Source organism: Zosterops lateralis (assembly GCF_965231275.1).
Source record: "Zosterops lateralis genome assembly, chromosome: 7".
NCBI lineage: Eukaryota > Metazoa > Chordata > Aves > Passeriformes > Zosteropidae > Zosterops > Zosterops lateralis.
In genome coordinates, this window is record NC_139767.1 from 5,459,645 (window position 1) to 5,476,847 (window position 17,203).

General features: G+C 38.9%; 1 protein-coding gene across 9 annotated transcripts in view; it reads right to left on the reverse strand.

The window, feature by feature from the left end:
• PCNT (pericentrin) overlaps nt 1-17,203 on the reverse strand; it is a 70,972-nt gene that overhangs the window by 39,403 nt on the left and 14,366 nt on the right. For 6 of the 9 annotated variants that reach the window (XM_083864961.1, XM_083864964.1, XM_083864960.1 and 3 more), the window contains exons 10-24: nt 16,137-16,392; nt 14,257-14,315; nt 13,907-14,081; nt 13,192-13,328; nt 12,510-12,621; nt 11,485-11,517; nt 9,578-9,842; nt 9,251-9,338; nt 8,492-8,708; nt 7,441-7,679; nt 6,089-6,555; nt 4,309-4,885; nt 3,451-3,684; nt 2,320-2,484; nt 496-642 (exon numbers count right to left, since the gene is read on the reverse strand). In XM_083864961.1, coding sequence (XP_083721087.1) covers nt 496-642; nt 2,320-2,484; nt 3,451-3,684; nt 4,309-4,885; nt 6,089-6,555; nt 7,441-7,679; nt 8,492-8,708; nt 9,251-9,338; nt 9,578-9,842; nt 11,485-11,517; nt 12,510-12,621; nt 13,192-13,328; nt 13,907-14,081; nt 14,257-14,315; nt 16,137-16,392 — 3,171 coding nt within the window. The remainder of the gene's footprint in view (nt 1-495; nt 643-2,319; nt 2,485-3,450; nt 3,685-4,308; nt 4,886-6,088; nt 6,556-7,440; nt 7,680-8,491; nt 8,709-9,250; nt 9,339-9,577; nt 9,843-11,484; nt 11,518-12,509; nt 12,622-13,191; nt 13,329-13,906; nt 14,082-14,256; nt 14,316-16,136; nt 16,393-17,203) is intronic. The other 3 variants (XM_083864962.1, XM_083864966.1, XM_083864963.1) reach the window with 2 other exon arrangements.

Sequence of the window (17,203 nt, forward strand, 5' to 3'; positions counted from 1 at the left end):
CTTTCCTTATAAACTCCACCTGAAAACAAGTTTCTAGAAAAATTACTTATTGCTTTATATTTATTTGTTCAGAGGATACATATGCCAGATTAAAACATATGATTACATATAAATAAAAATGCATATTTTTATGTATATACCCACCCCCACTTTCAGATTTTGCTGCCCAACAAATTACTGCCATTTTGCTAGAAACTCTGTCTCATAAATAAGCTAGCAAATAAGTCATAATATCTATTTGGGAGAAAACTGCAAAGACAGAAAAGCATTCTGCTCCCATGTCAACATTCTCAACATTCATCAAGTACTACAAGAAAGAGTAATGCATTCCCAGTCAGGAAATTCTTAGTGTTGCTGTGTTTCCCCCTAGTCTAATACACCACAAAAATTATACCTGCAGTCCCTCTATATAGACATTGAGACAGAGAGCTTTGTGCTAAAATACAACCCCAAAAGCACATTTAAAAATCTAAGTTTAAAGTAGTTTCTCCACACCTGGGTAATTATTGCTGCCCTTTCCTGCAGCAGGGCTGATAACATTTCTTGTTCCTTTTGGTGAGCAGCCTGTGCCTTCTCCCTCTCCTCAATAAACATCTGCTCCTTGTCATGTAGTGATGTCTTTTTTTCAGCTTCAAATTCATCCTGCATAAATCACATATACTCTGATTCACTGAGAGAAGAAAAAAATGCCCAAACACCACCACCCTCCCAAAAAAACTCAAACACCTCCTATATTTTTTCTGTATTCTTTAGAAGTATACATTTTGCCTTTCAGAATAAGCAGTAATTTACACATCAACACCTCCAAACAACAAAATTATGCAGAAACTCTGATCAAAATCAAAAGCAGTGTGGCCAGCAGAACCAGGGCAGTGACTGTCCCTCTGTACTCAGCACTGATGAGGCACAATTTTATCTGTGAACACCAATACACTCCAACATGAGGGGCACCTATTTTTTACATTGACAAGTCAAGAAAACACACTTTCTCCATGGCAAGAAATAAGACTTCAGAGAAGAAGTCCTGCAGTCACCAGAGCTGACACAGATCCTTTGCAGAAGACTGACCCACTCTTTGTCCCATGCTCTAGCAGCTGGGAAGGTAAAAATGAGCTGACACAAAGGGGTAGGATGACTTTCCTTGACCTAGAACATGGTATTTGTGGACACAATCTCTGAAGCAGCCTGGTTGTTCTTGTCAGAAACACTTAGAGAGTATGTCAGAGCACAGAAAGCAATTCTGAATACCTCAAATCTGCTAGGGGAGGCAGAGGGAAGAAACCAAGGGAGCAGGTTGGCATGAAGACAACTGCATGGTCAGCACAGGGGAGTGGGAAGGGAAAGACTTGTAAAAACCTGTATCAGCCCACAATACAGCTCAGTCTGACACTGCAAAGAGATCCAGCCAGGCTCTTCTGGGACAAAACACCAGTCATCAAGTGCATGAGGCAAAAAACCCAATTGAATCCATAGACAGTTGTAGCAGCAGGAGAATTAGCCCTGAAAAAATTTCAACAAAAAGTGAAGTTTCTGGTGTTGCAAATGCAGGGGAAAAAAAGCAGAGATCATTTCTGGAGTTTCTGCATAACACTCAGACCAGTCCCAGCTTCTATGGGCTGAAGGCTGGGGTTCAGCTGAGGACAACAGTGCCAAATATCCCTGCAGCAGCTTTTCAGGATACATTGGTGCCCTCTGCTTCAAAAGACAGCTGCACCAGCCAGAGAGAGAGGTCAAATAGTGATCAGGACTGTACAGAGGGCCCAGGGGCAGGAAACACCTTGAAAATGCTTATCATGATGTTGATCATGGTGAATCAATGAAAACGGAGATTAACAGCAGGAGTAACAATGAAGTATCTCATAGACAAAGAGTTCACTGCCATCACACTCTTGGTAAAAGCTCAGATAATACTGAATGTTTTGCCACATACACACAGTATGTGCAGTAGATGTAGGATGATAGGCCAAGGGCACAGTCTCTGCAGACATTAAGAAGAAAAAGTCTCAAGTGACAAACTGAACATGTACACAAGGAATGCTGCTCAGAGCATGTTCCACTGATTTTTTTTCGTTTTGGCTGAAGGACACTCCATATCCAGTTCAGGACTTCAAGACAACTCTGTGATAAAGACAATTGCTCACAGAACATTGCTTTATTTACAGGGCTGTTTTTCTAATTCTAACATTGTGAAGCACGGGAGAGATCTCACTCAGACTGCCATTTTAGAGAATGAAGAAGAAAAATCTTATACCAATTGCCCTTTTTCAGTGAAACACACTCCCAGTGCATACTCAGAAGTGCATTTTCACCAGAGCCTACCTTCAGCTGTGCAATCTGCTGCTCCAGCAGCACCTCTGACTGACACTTCAGCAGCTCAATCTCCTCCTGGAACTGAAGCTGCTGCTTCAATTTTACCTCCTCAAATTGAGCCAGAAGAGCTGTTCTCACAGATTCTACTTCAGTGGCTGATGCAGAAGCATACAGCTGCAGACAAGGAAGGAACATAAAATATTTGAGCCACAGTGTTGCAATTAAGCAAAAAATGTAACCAAACCAAACCCATCAAGCTAAACCAAATTCTGAAGGGTACATTCACAATCCTCAAGGTCACACAGGGCTGCTGTCTATCACCATGCTGAGTATAGAAAAAAGCAGGTTGATAAAAATAGATAAGAAGCAACCAGGCATTAGGTATCAAGTATCTCCTGTATTCATGAGACCATCAGGTCAGACTAACAAAGTATTCCTGACTTATTCTTTCCAACAGAAACTTCCCTAAAAGATAACTAAAAAACAAAAAAAAAAAAAAGGAAAGAGGGGGAGAAAAAAAGGAGGGAGAGGATATTTTGTTAAGATGTGACTTCACTTTTTCAATTGGGAGCAAACATTACACATCTTTATTTAATGAATTATCCTGGGATACAACAGTGAAAGGTTTGAGAGATTTTTGCTCATTTAGGGCTTTTTTTTCCCTATTATTCTCTCTAAGTAGAGTCACTGTAGTCATCAGAATAGACAAATCCTGTTTCTAGGATGATGCACTTGAAGACTGAAAACTCATCAGAACCTCCCAGGAAACTAATGAAACTTCCTCCCCAGGCAATCTATTCTCCTGAAAGTGATATAAGGGTTATTTGGAACATGATCAAATTTTCAATTTAGTAAGCAAAAAAGCAATAGTCAGTAATATTTTAACTTAATGTGTTTTGTGGCTATAGCTGGATAAAGCTCATTTTCTTTGTGACTTTTCCTACTATATGAGTGTAATATATAACACCAGAGGCTGCTTGCATCTGCAGAAGTCAGATTGTATCCTCTTATTATTGCCACTATTAAAAAACCTCAAAAACCAGCTAGATATCCAGCCTTATTTCTAAGCTTAATAAAACTGAATTTACTTTGTGATAAAATATGGATTGTTTTGGGTTTAGGTATTAGCAGCATTCTGACCTCTTGCTCACGTTCATGCTGTGCTTTTAGTTTCCCCAATTCTTCTTCCAACTCCCTGGAGTACTCTTCCTTATGTTTCCTAATATCTGCCTCATGAAGATCCTTAAGCTCTTGGAGGGCTTTCCTGTGGTTTTTCTCCATCTGCAACACTTCCTCACGTAACAGATCCAGAGCCAGACGTTTTTCCTCTTCTAGCAAGTGCCTTTGATTTCGAAGAGCTGTGTTCAGATCATCCTGTGTAAGCATTAATTAAAAAAAAAAAAAAAAAAAAAGGAGGGAAAAAATGTAAGTACAAATATCTTTGCAACCCATTTGTCAAGCACATGTCCTGCTGGATCAAAGCTTTTAAAGGAAATAGGAACAACATTGTTTCATGAAGGATGAGCATATATATACCCTCTAAAGCATTTAAATGGGTTTATTTTTCTTATCTAGTGTAAGTTTTATTCAGAAGGATCTTAAGATTCCTAGAGATGTGGCTTAACCTCCAGAATTGCATTTATTTTGGTCTAATCACTTACTGAAGAACTACATAATAGCTCTGCTGGGTAGAGAAGGTCTGAGCCACAAAATGGAGACCCTCCAATATTAAAAATGTTCAAAGATCCACCTCATTTGTACCTTTTCCACAAAGGATATAGAAAACTCTTTAGCCTGAGCATTTGGGGCAGGAAGGAACAGATGGATTCAATTTTCAGCTGGAGTTTGCTGTTTCAGCTCATCATATGGCCACACACAATGTGTCAGTGCTGGCACAAAGAGGTTGTGAATACATCCCCTGGGAACAAAGGAAAAGGTGATCCCACACAATGTGTCATGAAATTTTACCTCCTATGACAGGTTTTCTTTCTGACTCACCTTATGAGCTTCTTCTGCTTCAAGAGCCATGGTTCTAAGCCTTTCCATATTAACAGTAGCTAGCTCAATTTTCAAATTATTTTGAGAGAGCTGAAGTTCTTCAGCATGCTTTAATTTCAGCATCTCAATCTCCTGAAGCAGTTGTGCCTGATGCATTTTATCCTGCTCTTGCAGCTGCTCCCTGTGCTGCAGCTGTAGCTTCTCCAGAGCCTGAATGTGCTCATCTCTTACAGTCTGAATTTCAGATAGGTAGGAAGACTCCAAGGAATCCAGATTTGATAAGTGTTTAACCTCCAGCTCATCGATTTGGGCCTGATGCTTTGCCTGTAGTTCAGCAACACAACTTTCAAGCTGAATCTGATGTTTATTTTCCAGGGTAGATTTAAGTGTCTCAATTTCAGTTTGATGTTTTGCCTGAAAATCAGCTGTCAGAGACAAAATCTGCTGCTTATGCTTCTCCTGTAGCTGCTGACTTTGGAGTTCCAGCTCATCCACATGTTTCTTTTTCAGCTGTTGGAGAAGAATCTCTTGCTCTGTTGTGAATTTCTGAGTCATTGCATTGTGTTCCTCCATAAACCTGCATTATTTCCAAGAAAATTAAGAGACTATTGTAAAAAAGTCACTGTTGCTTTGGGGTTTTTTTGCATAATTGAGCTAATAAATAATTATCCAAGGAAAATAAATAGACCTCACTTAGCCTCCACAAGTTTTACAAGATGCTTCAAATACAGAACTAAATTCAAAGCAAGCCACAATGGTGATTTCACAGCCATGTAATTAAATGTTTCTGCAATGTCACTTGGGAGTATCTGGTTATTACTAGAGAAACTGGCACCCCTATTAACTTACAAATACAGAGAACATGCCTGAGAAACACTTCCATGACAGCACCTCATGGTGTACACATTGCTACATCTCAAATGTGCTGAGTGCAAATAAATGAACTGTCATAACAAACACCTCTAAAAACATCTGGTAAAGACAGACATAAAATCACTGTGGAGGTGTATGTGAGATACTTGGGGGCTCCTTCAAACCCAGCTGAGTTCTGCTTAAGGCTTGAGGCAGCAGATTTAGTAACTGCCATTTACTGCAATCAGTAACTACAGTATTTTTACATACAGACACCAATAACTTAAAAAAACCCCAGTTATCTAAAAGTTAAGTTGCTGCTTTCAGTGTTTTCTTACAGTCATTATTTCTCCAGTCTTGTTCTGTGAACATATTTTTGGGAAGGGAAAAAGGGATAAATGTGAAGCAATGCATGCAAATACCAACAATGCAGTTGTTTACTTCCCTTCATTCACTTGAAACAACAGGTGTAGGAAGGGGAAAAAACTCAGTAGTTCCAGGCATCTGACCAGAACTAAAGAATACCAAAAGGGGGCCCCCATCGACCTCAACATTCAATGGGTAGCATAAACTTCATTCACCAGGAAAAGCTTGTTTACATTCATTTGAATTGTTTAAAAACATTTAGAGAATTTTCCCACTTATATATCCTGTCACACTTCTCTTTGAAGGCTGGTATATGACTTAGAGCTGTGTTGTACTCCTAGCAGACCAAACTCAACTACATTTCATTTGCTAGACTAGTTGAAATGCCTTTGCCTGAAGCAAAATCTACAGATCATAATAGTTCTGCTGTTCCCTGGGACAGCAAGCTTTACATATGTAAGTCAGATAGTGCCATCAAGTGACTACCTTGCATTATCACTCACTAAGTTTAAAATAGGACAAAGCAACTCCAACAATGAGTGAACCTCTAAAGGAAACCTACTTGTTTTGTGCTTCCAGGAGTTTCAAGGCACATTCTTCCTGCAGGCAGAGTGTGGCTTTTTCCATTTCTTTTGCCATGAGGGCTTTGGCTGCCTCCAGGTCAGCTTCATATTGCTGCTGAGCTTTCTGCACAGCCTGGGCACCTGCAAGGCTGTCCTCCAGCTGCTGCAAGTTGTTTTGCTGCTCCTTCACCAGCTTCTCCAGCTCTAGAATTCTGGCAGCTTGATGATCTTGAAGTTGAATCATTTCAGCTTCACGCAGTTCAAACTGTTTTTGTAAGTTCTGCTTCTCAGATTCTGCTTTGGTTTGCAGTTCTATGTGCAATAATGACAACTTCTCTTCTGCTAGGATTCTCTGGGCCTCACTTTCACATTGCCATTTCTTCTCTTTTTCTTTGTACATATTCTCTATTTTCTTGACTTCTATTCTTAATTCATTTTTGTGATCCTCAGCAACTTTGGATTTTACCTGTGAAGAGAATTGTTTAAAAGAAAAAAATAACGAATCACCAAAACCAAACTGAAGTGCACAAAGTGAACAGTCTTAGGTATTTAAGGTCTTGGAAAGATTAAATTCCTGTAGTGGAGTAACCCTTCCTAATCAAAGTAAGGCTGAAATGACAATTTATAAACTGGCATGCATTAAATTCAATGCATTATTAAGAATTAATATGGGTAATGAAGATAAGGAAAAAATAAGGCAAAATTAAAGAATTAATATGATCTTTATGTTGATTTCTCTTGAGGTCACTTATCTTTGTTTTCAGGAGTTCAATTTCCAGAGCTATGGGCATCTTAGGAGTTCATATTAGACATTAATAAAAATCCCTTTTAAACTTCTCTTTTTAAAAGCCACATAAAAAGCATGTAGCACAAAACCAGAAGTCAAAGTAGCAAATGATTGCTCAGTGACAGAAGGCAAAACAAGACTCCGGCTTTCTCCATCAGTTTCTAAGCCTGGAAAAGGATACACATATCCATGGTTCTTTAAAACGAGTGGAAAGGAGGACTTGATAAATAAGAGCTTCACCCATCTAATTCTCATAAGAATTCAAATTTGCAACAATTTAAGCAATGAATTAACATCCATTCTAAGTTCACCCTCAGATGGAACAACTGATTTAACATGTAAGAGTTAAAGAGGCACTGTGTATGATTGTCTCAACTCCAAGACTTTGAGGTGCAAGAGTTACACCAAAACAGAAGTGTATTCCAACATTTCTGTCTATCCAGGCAAGTCCATTCCTCAAACCAGGGACTTTTAAATCCAAGTGCTGCCTCCCTCTCCCATGGCCTTCCCACCAGGCTGGAGCTTGCCCAACTCTACACAAAACAACTCTGTAGCACAAATTACCTTTTCCATTTCTTCTTTCAGATGCTTTTCATTTTGCTCAGAAAACTCTTTTTGTTTTATAATCTCTTCCTTTAAATGCCTTATTTCCTCTGAGAGCTCTGCAATATGCTGTTTCTCAGAGCTGGAGAGAGCAAGCTTGGCTTTGTTCTCTTCCTCCAACACAGACATTTGCTCAGCCACCTCCATCTCAACCTGACATGCTACATCTCGAGCACCCTGGAGACACAGCTTGGTCATTTCTGAAAGAAAAAAAGAAAAAGAAAAGAAAAATCCAAGCCAGACAATAAAATGACATTCTGGAATTGATTTTAACAGCTCCTAACTACAAGACAAGGAGAGCCCCTCAGCTGGATGATTTCATACTCTGTTCCATTTTATCACCACCTTGGGAATTTACCAGTATTAACACACACAGAATAATCATAAAACCTGTGGCAGGGCCTGCCTCCTTATCTACAAGAGGAGGAGACTTTCTTTCTGGGCAATGCAATGGCAGATTTATGGAAGTTTTATCTCCTCCTTTGCACAACATATTTACACAAGGCATTTCCCCAAAGGTCAAATGGGTCAAGTTTGTAAACATTCTAATTTTAAGCAGTTTTGATATTCTCTCTAGTATTAAAAATAAATAATTGAAGGTAAGAAATATAAGTGCCAATTAAAAAAGCTCTACTAATCCTTTTAACCAACATACAGTGGAATACAATTATAACCATGTGTGTTAAATTAGCTAACTAACTTATGTATTGCTAATCCAAATGTTTGCATGACAGCATGCCTCATAGGCATCAAAAATGGAAACCTGATCAACTCCTTTTAGCAACTGCTCCACAGTTCTAGTAGTTTTTACTACAGAATAAACAACTTCAGGTCACCACATCTTTGGAAGTGCAACCCAACAAGCCCACAAGTGCTTGATGAAAGGGATTAAATGCTCCCCATAGTTTAGGGTAAGAAGTTGAAAACTTCTTCAGATAAGTCTGTTTAAAGAGAAATATAAGCCACACCAGCAGCTTTCTGTTTCCCTTCCCAAGCTGTCAGATCATCCTACCTTTAGAATGTTCTTCTGAAAGTTGGGCACGGAGCTGCTCAAGTTCTGAACAATGCTTTCTTTTCATGGCCTCAATTTCTGTTACATATTTGTCTGACAGGTCCATCTTCATTTTCATCAGGTCCTCTTCATACTGAAGGGCAAGGGAGGATCTTAAGGAATCCAATTCATGCCTGTGTTGTTCTTTAAGTTGTAGCTGCAAACAGGCAAGTTCTTCCTAGAGAAAGAAAGGGTTAGAAGAGATCTTTAGCTTCTAAGAAACCATGATGAGACTCTTTCAATGAGAGAAAGGAAAATTCCTCTTCCAAACTCTTAGTCAACTTGAAACAAGTTGAGCAAAAATGTTGAGATCTGCAGTAACAGCAAGGTGCATGAAAATAGGGGCATAAATGCAAGAGGGGCCAAACTGGCATCTTGGCTTGAAGAGAACAAGGACAGGCACAATTACTACCTGAACTATAAAAAAGAGAAACACTGTGCATTCTGCACTTGTGTAGGAGAACCGATAAACTCCTTACTCAGCACAGGATAACCCAAACAGCATATAAAATTACAGAGCACTGTTTCAGCTGTTCTGCTCAACAGCCTCTCTGAGGCTGAGAGCTATTTAAACTTGGCAATTTACAATATTCTTGTCAAAAATAATTAAGCCCTACTAAACATCTGAGATTACTCTTTGTAAGAGCTATGAATCAGACATCAGTTTTCATACAGGGCATGTAAAGAACAGTAGAACTTTTAATATACCAAGAATCCTACCTGTTGTTGTTCGAGTTGTTGGTTTAGCTGGCCAAATGCAACATTTCTCTCTTTCTCAGCAGGCTCTTCAAAAAGTGTGACAGAAGAACTGAGAAAAAGGTTTTAAAGTTTAAGACTGTGGTATGTCATGAATCAAGTTAAATTTACTTGATGACTTATGGTGTAGTACTGAAAGTAGGCAAAGGGCAACTATAACAACTGTACAGGACTGGGCCATCACCTAATGCTCAATCCCAATAGGTTTAGATGCTGACATCATCTTTTATGTTAAAGAAAAATAAAATGGAAACATGCTGCCATAAAATGAAAGGAAAAAGATCAGATCACCTGATGTCCCCTGCTTGATCCTGACTCATTTCCAACTCTGACAGTGAATAATCTGTCAGTTCTTGCTGTTTCTGATGCAACAAAAGCAATTCTTCTCTGTAGTTTTCTTCAGCAACAATTAACTTGTTTTCAAAATACAGTCTCAGTTGCTCCAATTCAGCTTCATGTTCCCTGTTCCTCTGCTGACGTTGCTGCTCAAACTCCTGTTTTAAACACTCTATTTCTTTCACCTGTGATGCTCGAGCCAGGAGCTGCTCTTTTAGCTCTGGAAAAGAGGCAAAACCAACACAAGCACTAAGAATACATATTTTTAGACTAAGTCATTCTGTGAAAATTAGATTTAGTTGCTGAGTGTCAGTGGTTTAGGAATGGCATTGCCCCATTAATATTTCCACTAAAAACCCCACAAGCCACTCCCTTCTCAATGGGAGATAACAGGCAGAGATCACAGGTTGATGTAAGAACCATTTACTGGAAATAGCAATGAGATAAGAAAAATGAACTTCTGAAATACAAAAACACCTTCCTCTGAAGACATTCTCAGTTTCACTGCATTCAGAGAAACCATCCTCATGGTAAGAACCAAAATCAGCAGCACACTGTTAACTCTCCTTGTTTTCTTGCAGTCCAGGACTAGGCTGGTAACAAGCAGAGTCCTGCACTGTTGGTTAATCTTTACACCTGCTTACTATTGTAGCACCCAGAAAGAATAAATTATTCAAGAACATTTAGTTTGCTTCAGGCAAAACTATCCAAACAAAGCTAAATTGAGCATAAACTGCAGAAAACCAAAAATCACAGGAAGGAAAATAAAATCAACTCTGGATTACTTTAATGATGGTTTGCTACTCATTGTGCACTCAGAGGCTGAACTGAATGGATTAAAAGAATCAATCAATAAAACAGGAATGTAGTAAAAAGGTTACCAAGGCTGGTTCAGCAAGCTGCTCTCCTTCCAGAGAGTGAGAACAATGGCCAGCACTGCAGCCCTTTCATTAGCCCTCTAAGGAAAGCTTTCTTCCCCCACCTTCTGTATTAAAGCAGCAGTAGCATTTTGGGAAGTTAAAAGGTAGGCAAAAAGGGAAAAAAAAATCTCGAGAGATGAATTTTCCCGATAGCTCAACTTTTCAAATAGTTCAAGTTAGTTAAATCCCCAAAGAATGAACTGAAGAGGGAAATACATTTCAAGAAGAAGGAACTTGGAGAAGTTCCTTGAAAAGAAACAGCTTGCCTGGAGAAAAGTAGTTGCTTATGTTACACAAGAGAAACTTAAGAAACCTTGATGGAAACAGAGGATGCCATCCAGGAGCAACACAACTGATTGTCACAATGTGGTTTTGTGTAGCAAACCCAAAAAATGCACTTGTGGCATGAAAAAGTCCTCACAATGAACATGCAAACAGAAAGAGTAAGAGAAGAAATAAGTGTTCAGGCCAGGTTGGATGGGGCTAGGATGGTGGAAGGTGTCCCTGCCCATGGCAGGGGTTGAAATGAGATGATCTTTAAGGTGACTTCCAACGCAAACCACTCCATGATTCCATGAAGGGATGTTCATGGTTCTAGCCTGCTTCCAAAGGGAGAAGCTGCCAGGCACAGGGACCAGAGGAATCAAGTGACAAGAAGGCACAAGGGACACCAATGCCATGGGCAAGGGAAGTCCAATCTGACATGGGTAGGTTTTGCCTAACCAGCAAAGTCTACTAGCACAAAATTAACCCAAAAAAGTGTTTTGTTGTTTTGAACTGGCCATGTCATCCTTACACCAAAGCAGCAATTCCCATCATGCAGCTGCTATGATTTGAATCCTACCATCAACCCAAAAGCATGGTCAAATCATCACTCAAATGAAGAGCAGCAGAATAAAACAAAACACCTCTAAGATCTCACACACCAAAAGAGATCCTCACCTGGACCATGGGCCTGCATTCTGGTCTCACCACCTTCAAGAAAGATGAAGAAACAGAAAGGGTCCAAAGAACACGATTGTGAGTGATTAGAAACATGGAACAGCATGTGAAATGTTAAAGATTAGGGCTACAGAGAACAATTCCAGCAAATACTACAAAGATCTATGTACTATAATTCTGTAATATCAAAACAAAAAGATGAAATAGTCAAGGTAAAGTCTGCCTAGACAGAAAAAAATTACTTAGTAATAGAAGAATATACTATTAGAAAATAAAGAATACACTAATAGAAAAAATACTTTAGTGTATGACCAAACCAAGAAAAACTCTAATACAGTAGGCAGCATTTTCAAAAGCTACCAAGAGTTACATTATTCACAAAATCTGAAATAGTATTTGAAGTATGTTACATGTGTCTTCTGTTTTAACTACCCCAGCAGAACTCAAGAACCTCATGTTAGAATCTCAACACAAGGAGAGCAGAGTCATTGTCTCTAGGTTTTGTTTTTTCCCCCAGAAGTCTTTTAATGTGTTATACACGTCTGTGCATACACATCTAAGACATGTTATATTTTATTTCAGAAGTATATGGCATCTCCAACCACTACACTGCAAAAGTGACTGTTTTATTTAATACACCTGGGTCTTGAAACAGAAATAAAAATAGGAGCATGTTATTGCACCGACCACCAATTTCTCCAGTTTTTAATTACAGGATACTTAATTTGACATTTCAATCAAAAACCTTTCATTTTCACTAAATATTTTTATAGTGTGCAGGAAGGGAGTGGAGAAGCACAGCAGTAAACTTTTCTCCACAGTCACACCATGCCTTTTGACACTGCAGAACCTGCCATCAGACACTGACTCACCTCAACCTAGAGACAGATTACCGGGCTACAACCCACTGACACTGTGGCCTTGCTGTGTGTTTCTGGTACACAGTTAAAAGCATTTTGTGTCAATTACGTGTACTTCTGTATGAAGAAGAGGCAAAAAATAAAATGTGTCAGTGGTGAACATACCACTTAGGTCTTGTCGATTTGCTCGGGTGCTGTCAAGCTGAGACCAAAGCTGCCTGATTTCTTCTTGTGACTGAGCCTTGAGCTGCTCATGCTTGACCTGAAGTTGGTCCAGCTACAAAAAAACCCAACATGTTAAAACCAAAAATAACACCCCACCACAACTTGTTAAACAATTTTGTTCTCAGGGCTTATTTTACACTCAAGAAACACTTCTGTCAGAAATAGGTGGAAACAGTGACAACACTGCTCTCAGCTCCTGACAGTATCAGAGATACTGAGTAGCAGCATCTCAACTATTACACCCACTCCTCTGAGAGGGAAGAATTTGTTCCTGATGCCATAATTATCTTCACTGGCAAAAAAAAAAAAAAAAAAAAAAAAAAAAAAAAAAAAAAAAAAAAAAAAGACATCAGCCAGATAAAAACAAAATGTGGGAACCAGAAAATTAGGAATATAAATACAGAGGAAGAGATGGCAAAAAATTGAACAAAGGTAACTGCATTCTAAAGATTTTGAACTCCTGTGGAAACTCCCAGAGTATTTACCTGCTCCATGACGCATTTCGCTTTTTCAATAACATCCCTAAACACAAACAGGTCACCCAAATGATATGTTTGTGGTCTAGTTTTTGTTGTATAAAGAGTAATCAACTACTCTGAACAACTAAAGTAATGTAATTTACCTCGTTCTGAAGATCCTGTTCTTTTTCTTGGCTTTTCATCTTTATGTCTTCTAGGAGCTGGTTATGTTCAGCCTGCAGCTGTTCTTGTAATTCTGTGATGGCTAACTGGTGCTGCCTCTCCAATTCTATACATTTCACTGAAATTAAAAATTAGTTCTGTTAATGAATATCCTGTACAACTTCTGTGCAACAAAAATAGAAATGCACATCTCTAGCTTAAGCACTAGCTTTCAGGGAATCATAGAAGTGCTTGAACAGCAAAGTATTTGAAAGTCAAATGTTTCCATGCACTGCTTTATAGTTCTCTGCATCCCACACTGTTAGTTAGCCAAGAGACAATAATTTGTTTCGTTAAGCCTTAACTATTCACAAACCAAATGCAACTTTTTGTCAGAAAAAGCTTTTATTAATATTAATCACAGTTTTGATTAACTCAGCAACTGTCAAGAGGTTTTCAGATGGAAGCAGAACAGCCCCTCCCTTTAATATTCACCTCACACCTCATACTCTGTGGAAGTGAAAATGTGACAATGCTATCCAGGGTTTAAACAGTTTTTCATTTACAAACTGTTGTCTACACAGTCCCATGCCATTGTCCCAATTTTTAAATAAAGCTACATAAATGCATTTTGTGTTTGCTTTTAGACATGTTGTAAAATCACTTGGCTGTGTCATTGTTCAATGAAACAGCTGCCTCCCAGACCACAATACTTACTTTTAGATTGAACATTCTCAACAGAAAGAAGCCCCAACTCTGCTCTGACTTTTTCCAAGTCCATTTCCAGAGATTTCTGCAGTGCAATCATCTCACTCTGATGTTTTTCACACAGCTCCTCACACACGTTTTTTAAACGTCTATCAGACTCTAATTCCCAGTCTCTTTTGAGGGTCTAAAACAGTAAGACATGCATTATATTAAAGCAAACACGTTTAGTAAATTAATATTTTTTTTCTCCATTTATTTGTCCTTTACAATAAATGTGTGGCAGATCTGTGACTTGTACCAGTTTTTGTTTTCTGAAAGGAGCTATATTTTTTTCCTTGTATAAAGAACAGAATTTGTACCTCTAATGCCTGGACATGTGTCTCTTCCATTTCCAATTCTATTTTCTTTCTCTGGTCAACTGTGAAATAAAATACTTATTAATAAGTTTACATAAAATATTAAATGGTAAGCAGAAATATGGATGAAATCACAATTTTCAACATCAAATTCAGGACTTAAATGGGCAGGCAGAGAGGAAGGTAAGATGCTGGGTTCTATCCACACCTGCTGTTACATTACATCCCACTTGTTCACTTTCATTTTAGAAAACAAGCACTCTAGAACTTACAGCTGCAAAGACAACTCAAAGTAAAGTTCAATTTAATTATTAAAGCTTGTCTATAGAGAACATGATACTACAAAGAAAAATAACCCTAAAGATACAAATTCAAATGACTAGTGATGTCATTTTAACATTTCACTGCACACCACTATGAGCACAGAATCATCTTCAGAAAGACAGAAGGAGTAGCATGCAGCAGCAGCAGGTAGGAAACTTCAAATTTCTGCTACAAATGTTTGGGAAAAAAGACTGCAAGACAGATGTCACTATCTGCTCAGATACCACTAACACCAATAGATTCTTTCTTTCCAGCTCCTCCCTCAATTCCAGCTTCTTGTTCAGCCCCTTTTTTGATTTGCAGGAACTCTGTAAAGGTCTATATGCCACCTTCCCACAGCATCAAAGCACTGTTGCCTAGGCTTATTTATAATATTTAATAGTTTATAATATGCAACCATTATTTCAAGTCTTTCCATGGGAAATGAAAACTTAGAGATTAAACTGGTATTAAGTTACATTTACAAAACACATCTTAACAGCATGATATGATATGAAGAACTGCATCTCGACCTCCTCCTGCTCCCAAACCCCACTGTGCTATCAGTTCACTGCACTACTGCTGGTAACAAACGGTTTCCCACTTTAGGTCAAAAAGAAACATCCTTAAATGAATGTTCTCTTTCTCTTAGTGAAGGACAACTAAAGGAATGGTTTCTAAACCTTATTTCAGAGCTCAGAGGGGTGTGATGAGCAGGGAAGAGTCTACCTGGAGCCCTGCAACTAGCAGTGCTCCCCATGGAGCCATTTGAATATAAGGAAAAACAACTTTACTGTGAGGGTGACAGAGGCCTGTAACAGGCTGCCCAGAGAGGCTGTGAAGCCTTTTTCTCTCAGATATCCAAAACATGCCTGGACACAATCCTGTGCAAATTGCTCTGGGTGAAGCTGCTCTAGCAGGGGTTTGATGATTTCCAGAGAGCCCTTTCATCCCAACCAGGCTGTGATTCTGTAAACTTCTTCAGTCAAGTGCTGCAAGATTCACCTTTCCCCAGAAATTCCTCAAGCTCTGCCATATGGGTCAGAAATGGTCTGACCTGGAAAGAGGGAATTTTCCCAAACAATGCCAAGAGCAGCATCAGCAGACCTTCAGTACAATGAGGTGCAACTGCCTTCTGCCACAATACAGTCTTATATGAAGTGCAGCTCAAAGGACACCCAGCTACAGGTTCTCACTGAGCCTTTCAGTTCCTTCCCAACTCCTTCCTAACACTGAGGGTTAAGCCAAGAAGTATTCTCATATCTTCTCAGAAATACAACAGGGCAAGAAAAGCCCTGACAAAATATAAGGGATAAGAGCTCTACTCTTTGCACTGATCAAGTTCTTTACGAGAACTTGGTCTAAAGCCTCCTGAAAGAAAGTAGCTCAGTTTAGCACTAATTTGCAGATGAAGAACAATTAAACTTAGGTCTGCACAACTTCATTTTCATACATAAAACATGCACTGTGCACAGCAGTTCTGCCCATATCAGAGGTAATAACCAGCTGTCATTCACAGGCCAGCTTTACACCAAGGAACCCATGCAGGAAGGAAACACTTATTCCCCAGTTTTTAATACCTAGCTCTTGCTGATACTTGGACTTAAGGTCTTCTTTTTCCTTCAGACACTGCTCTTTAATCTTCTCCCACTCCAGCTGGTGGCGGCTTTGCAGAATTGCCACCTCCTGAGCCCGTTTGTCATTGAGCATCTCCCGCAGCTCCATCAGGGCAGTCTCCTTCTCTTTCCTTAAGTTGGACTGTGTAAGCTCCAGCTGAGAGGTGTGCATATTGTTTAAGGTCAGGCGTAAAGCTTCCAGTTCAAGGTTGTGCAGTGTCTGCAGTGGAGTAAAAAAGGGTTTCTCCCTCCCCTCCAATAAATGTGCTTGCTTTTTCACGACCAGTTACAGTTTTGACTGTTAAACACACTTAAGTTTTGCCCTTCTGTACTTGGAGCATGTTTGTTTCTGGCAAGACCCTTAAAGGAACGCTTAAAAATGACTTGAATGTTTTCAGTGCAATGTAAAAAGATTTCCTTACCTGCCTCTTCATTTCCTACAAAACATCCTGTATCTGTCCACTTCCTCACATCAAAGCAGAACACAAGTTCACCTCAGCCTTTCACTGTCTATTGAAAGAATTCCTTATGTATGCTGTTGGTTATAATTTGTTAACACAGTCCTAAGTGATATTGGAGAAGTAGAAATAAAATTCACCATTTCTCAATTCCTAAGTAAACTAATCAGTGTACCAATGGGTTGTAATTGGACCTAACACTAGACATATTCTTTCCATTTCCACCTTTCATTTAGTGGAAGTGTTCAAAAACCCAGGAAATATATGGAAGTAAAAGTCAGGTTTTCACACTTCAGCTTAGCAAGAAAGCATTCCTAATTATTAACAGTGGGATAATTAAAAAGTGGAAGGGGTTTATATCCTTTATAAAATATACTTGTTAAACTTGCCAAGACAAATAATTAGAAAGCTGTTTTTTCTCTCTTAAAATAATCAATTTAAACATCTAGTTTTCTTCAGAATTAACATTATAGTATAACTGCAGTGAGGATTCTGGAGAACTCCTCTAAAAAATATCTACTACCACCAAGAAGAGAACATTCCTTTTTTTTTTTGGCTGCAGCACTGTGTGAA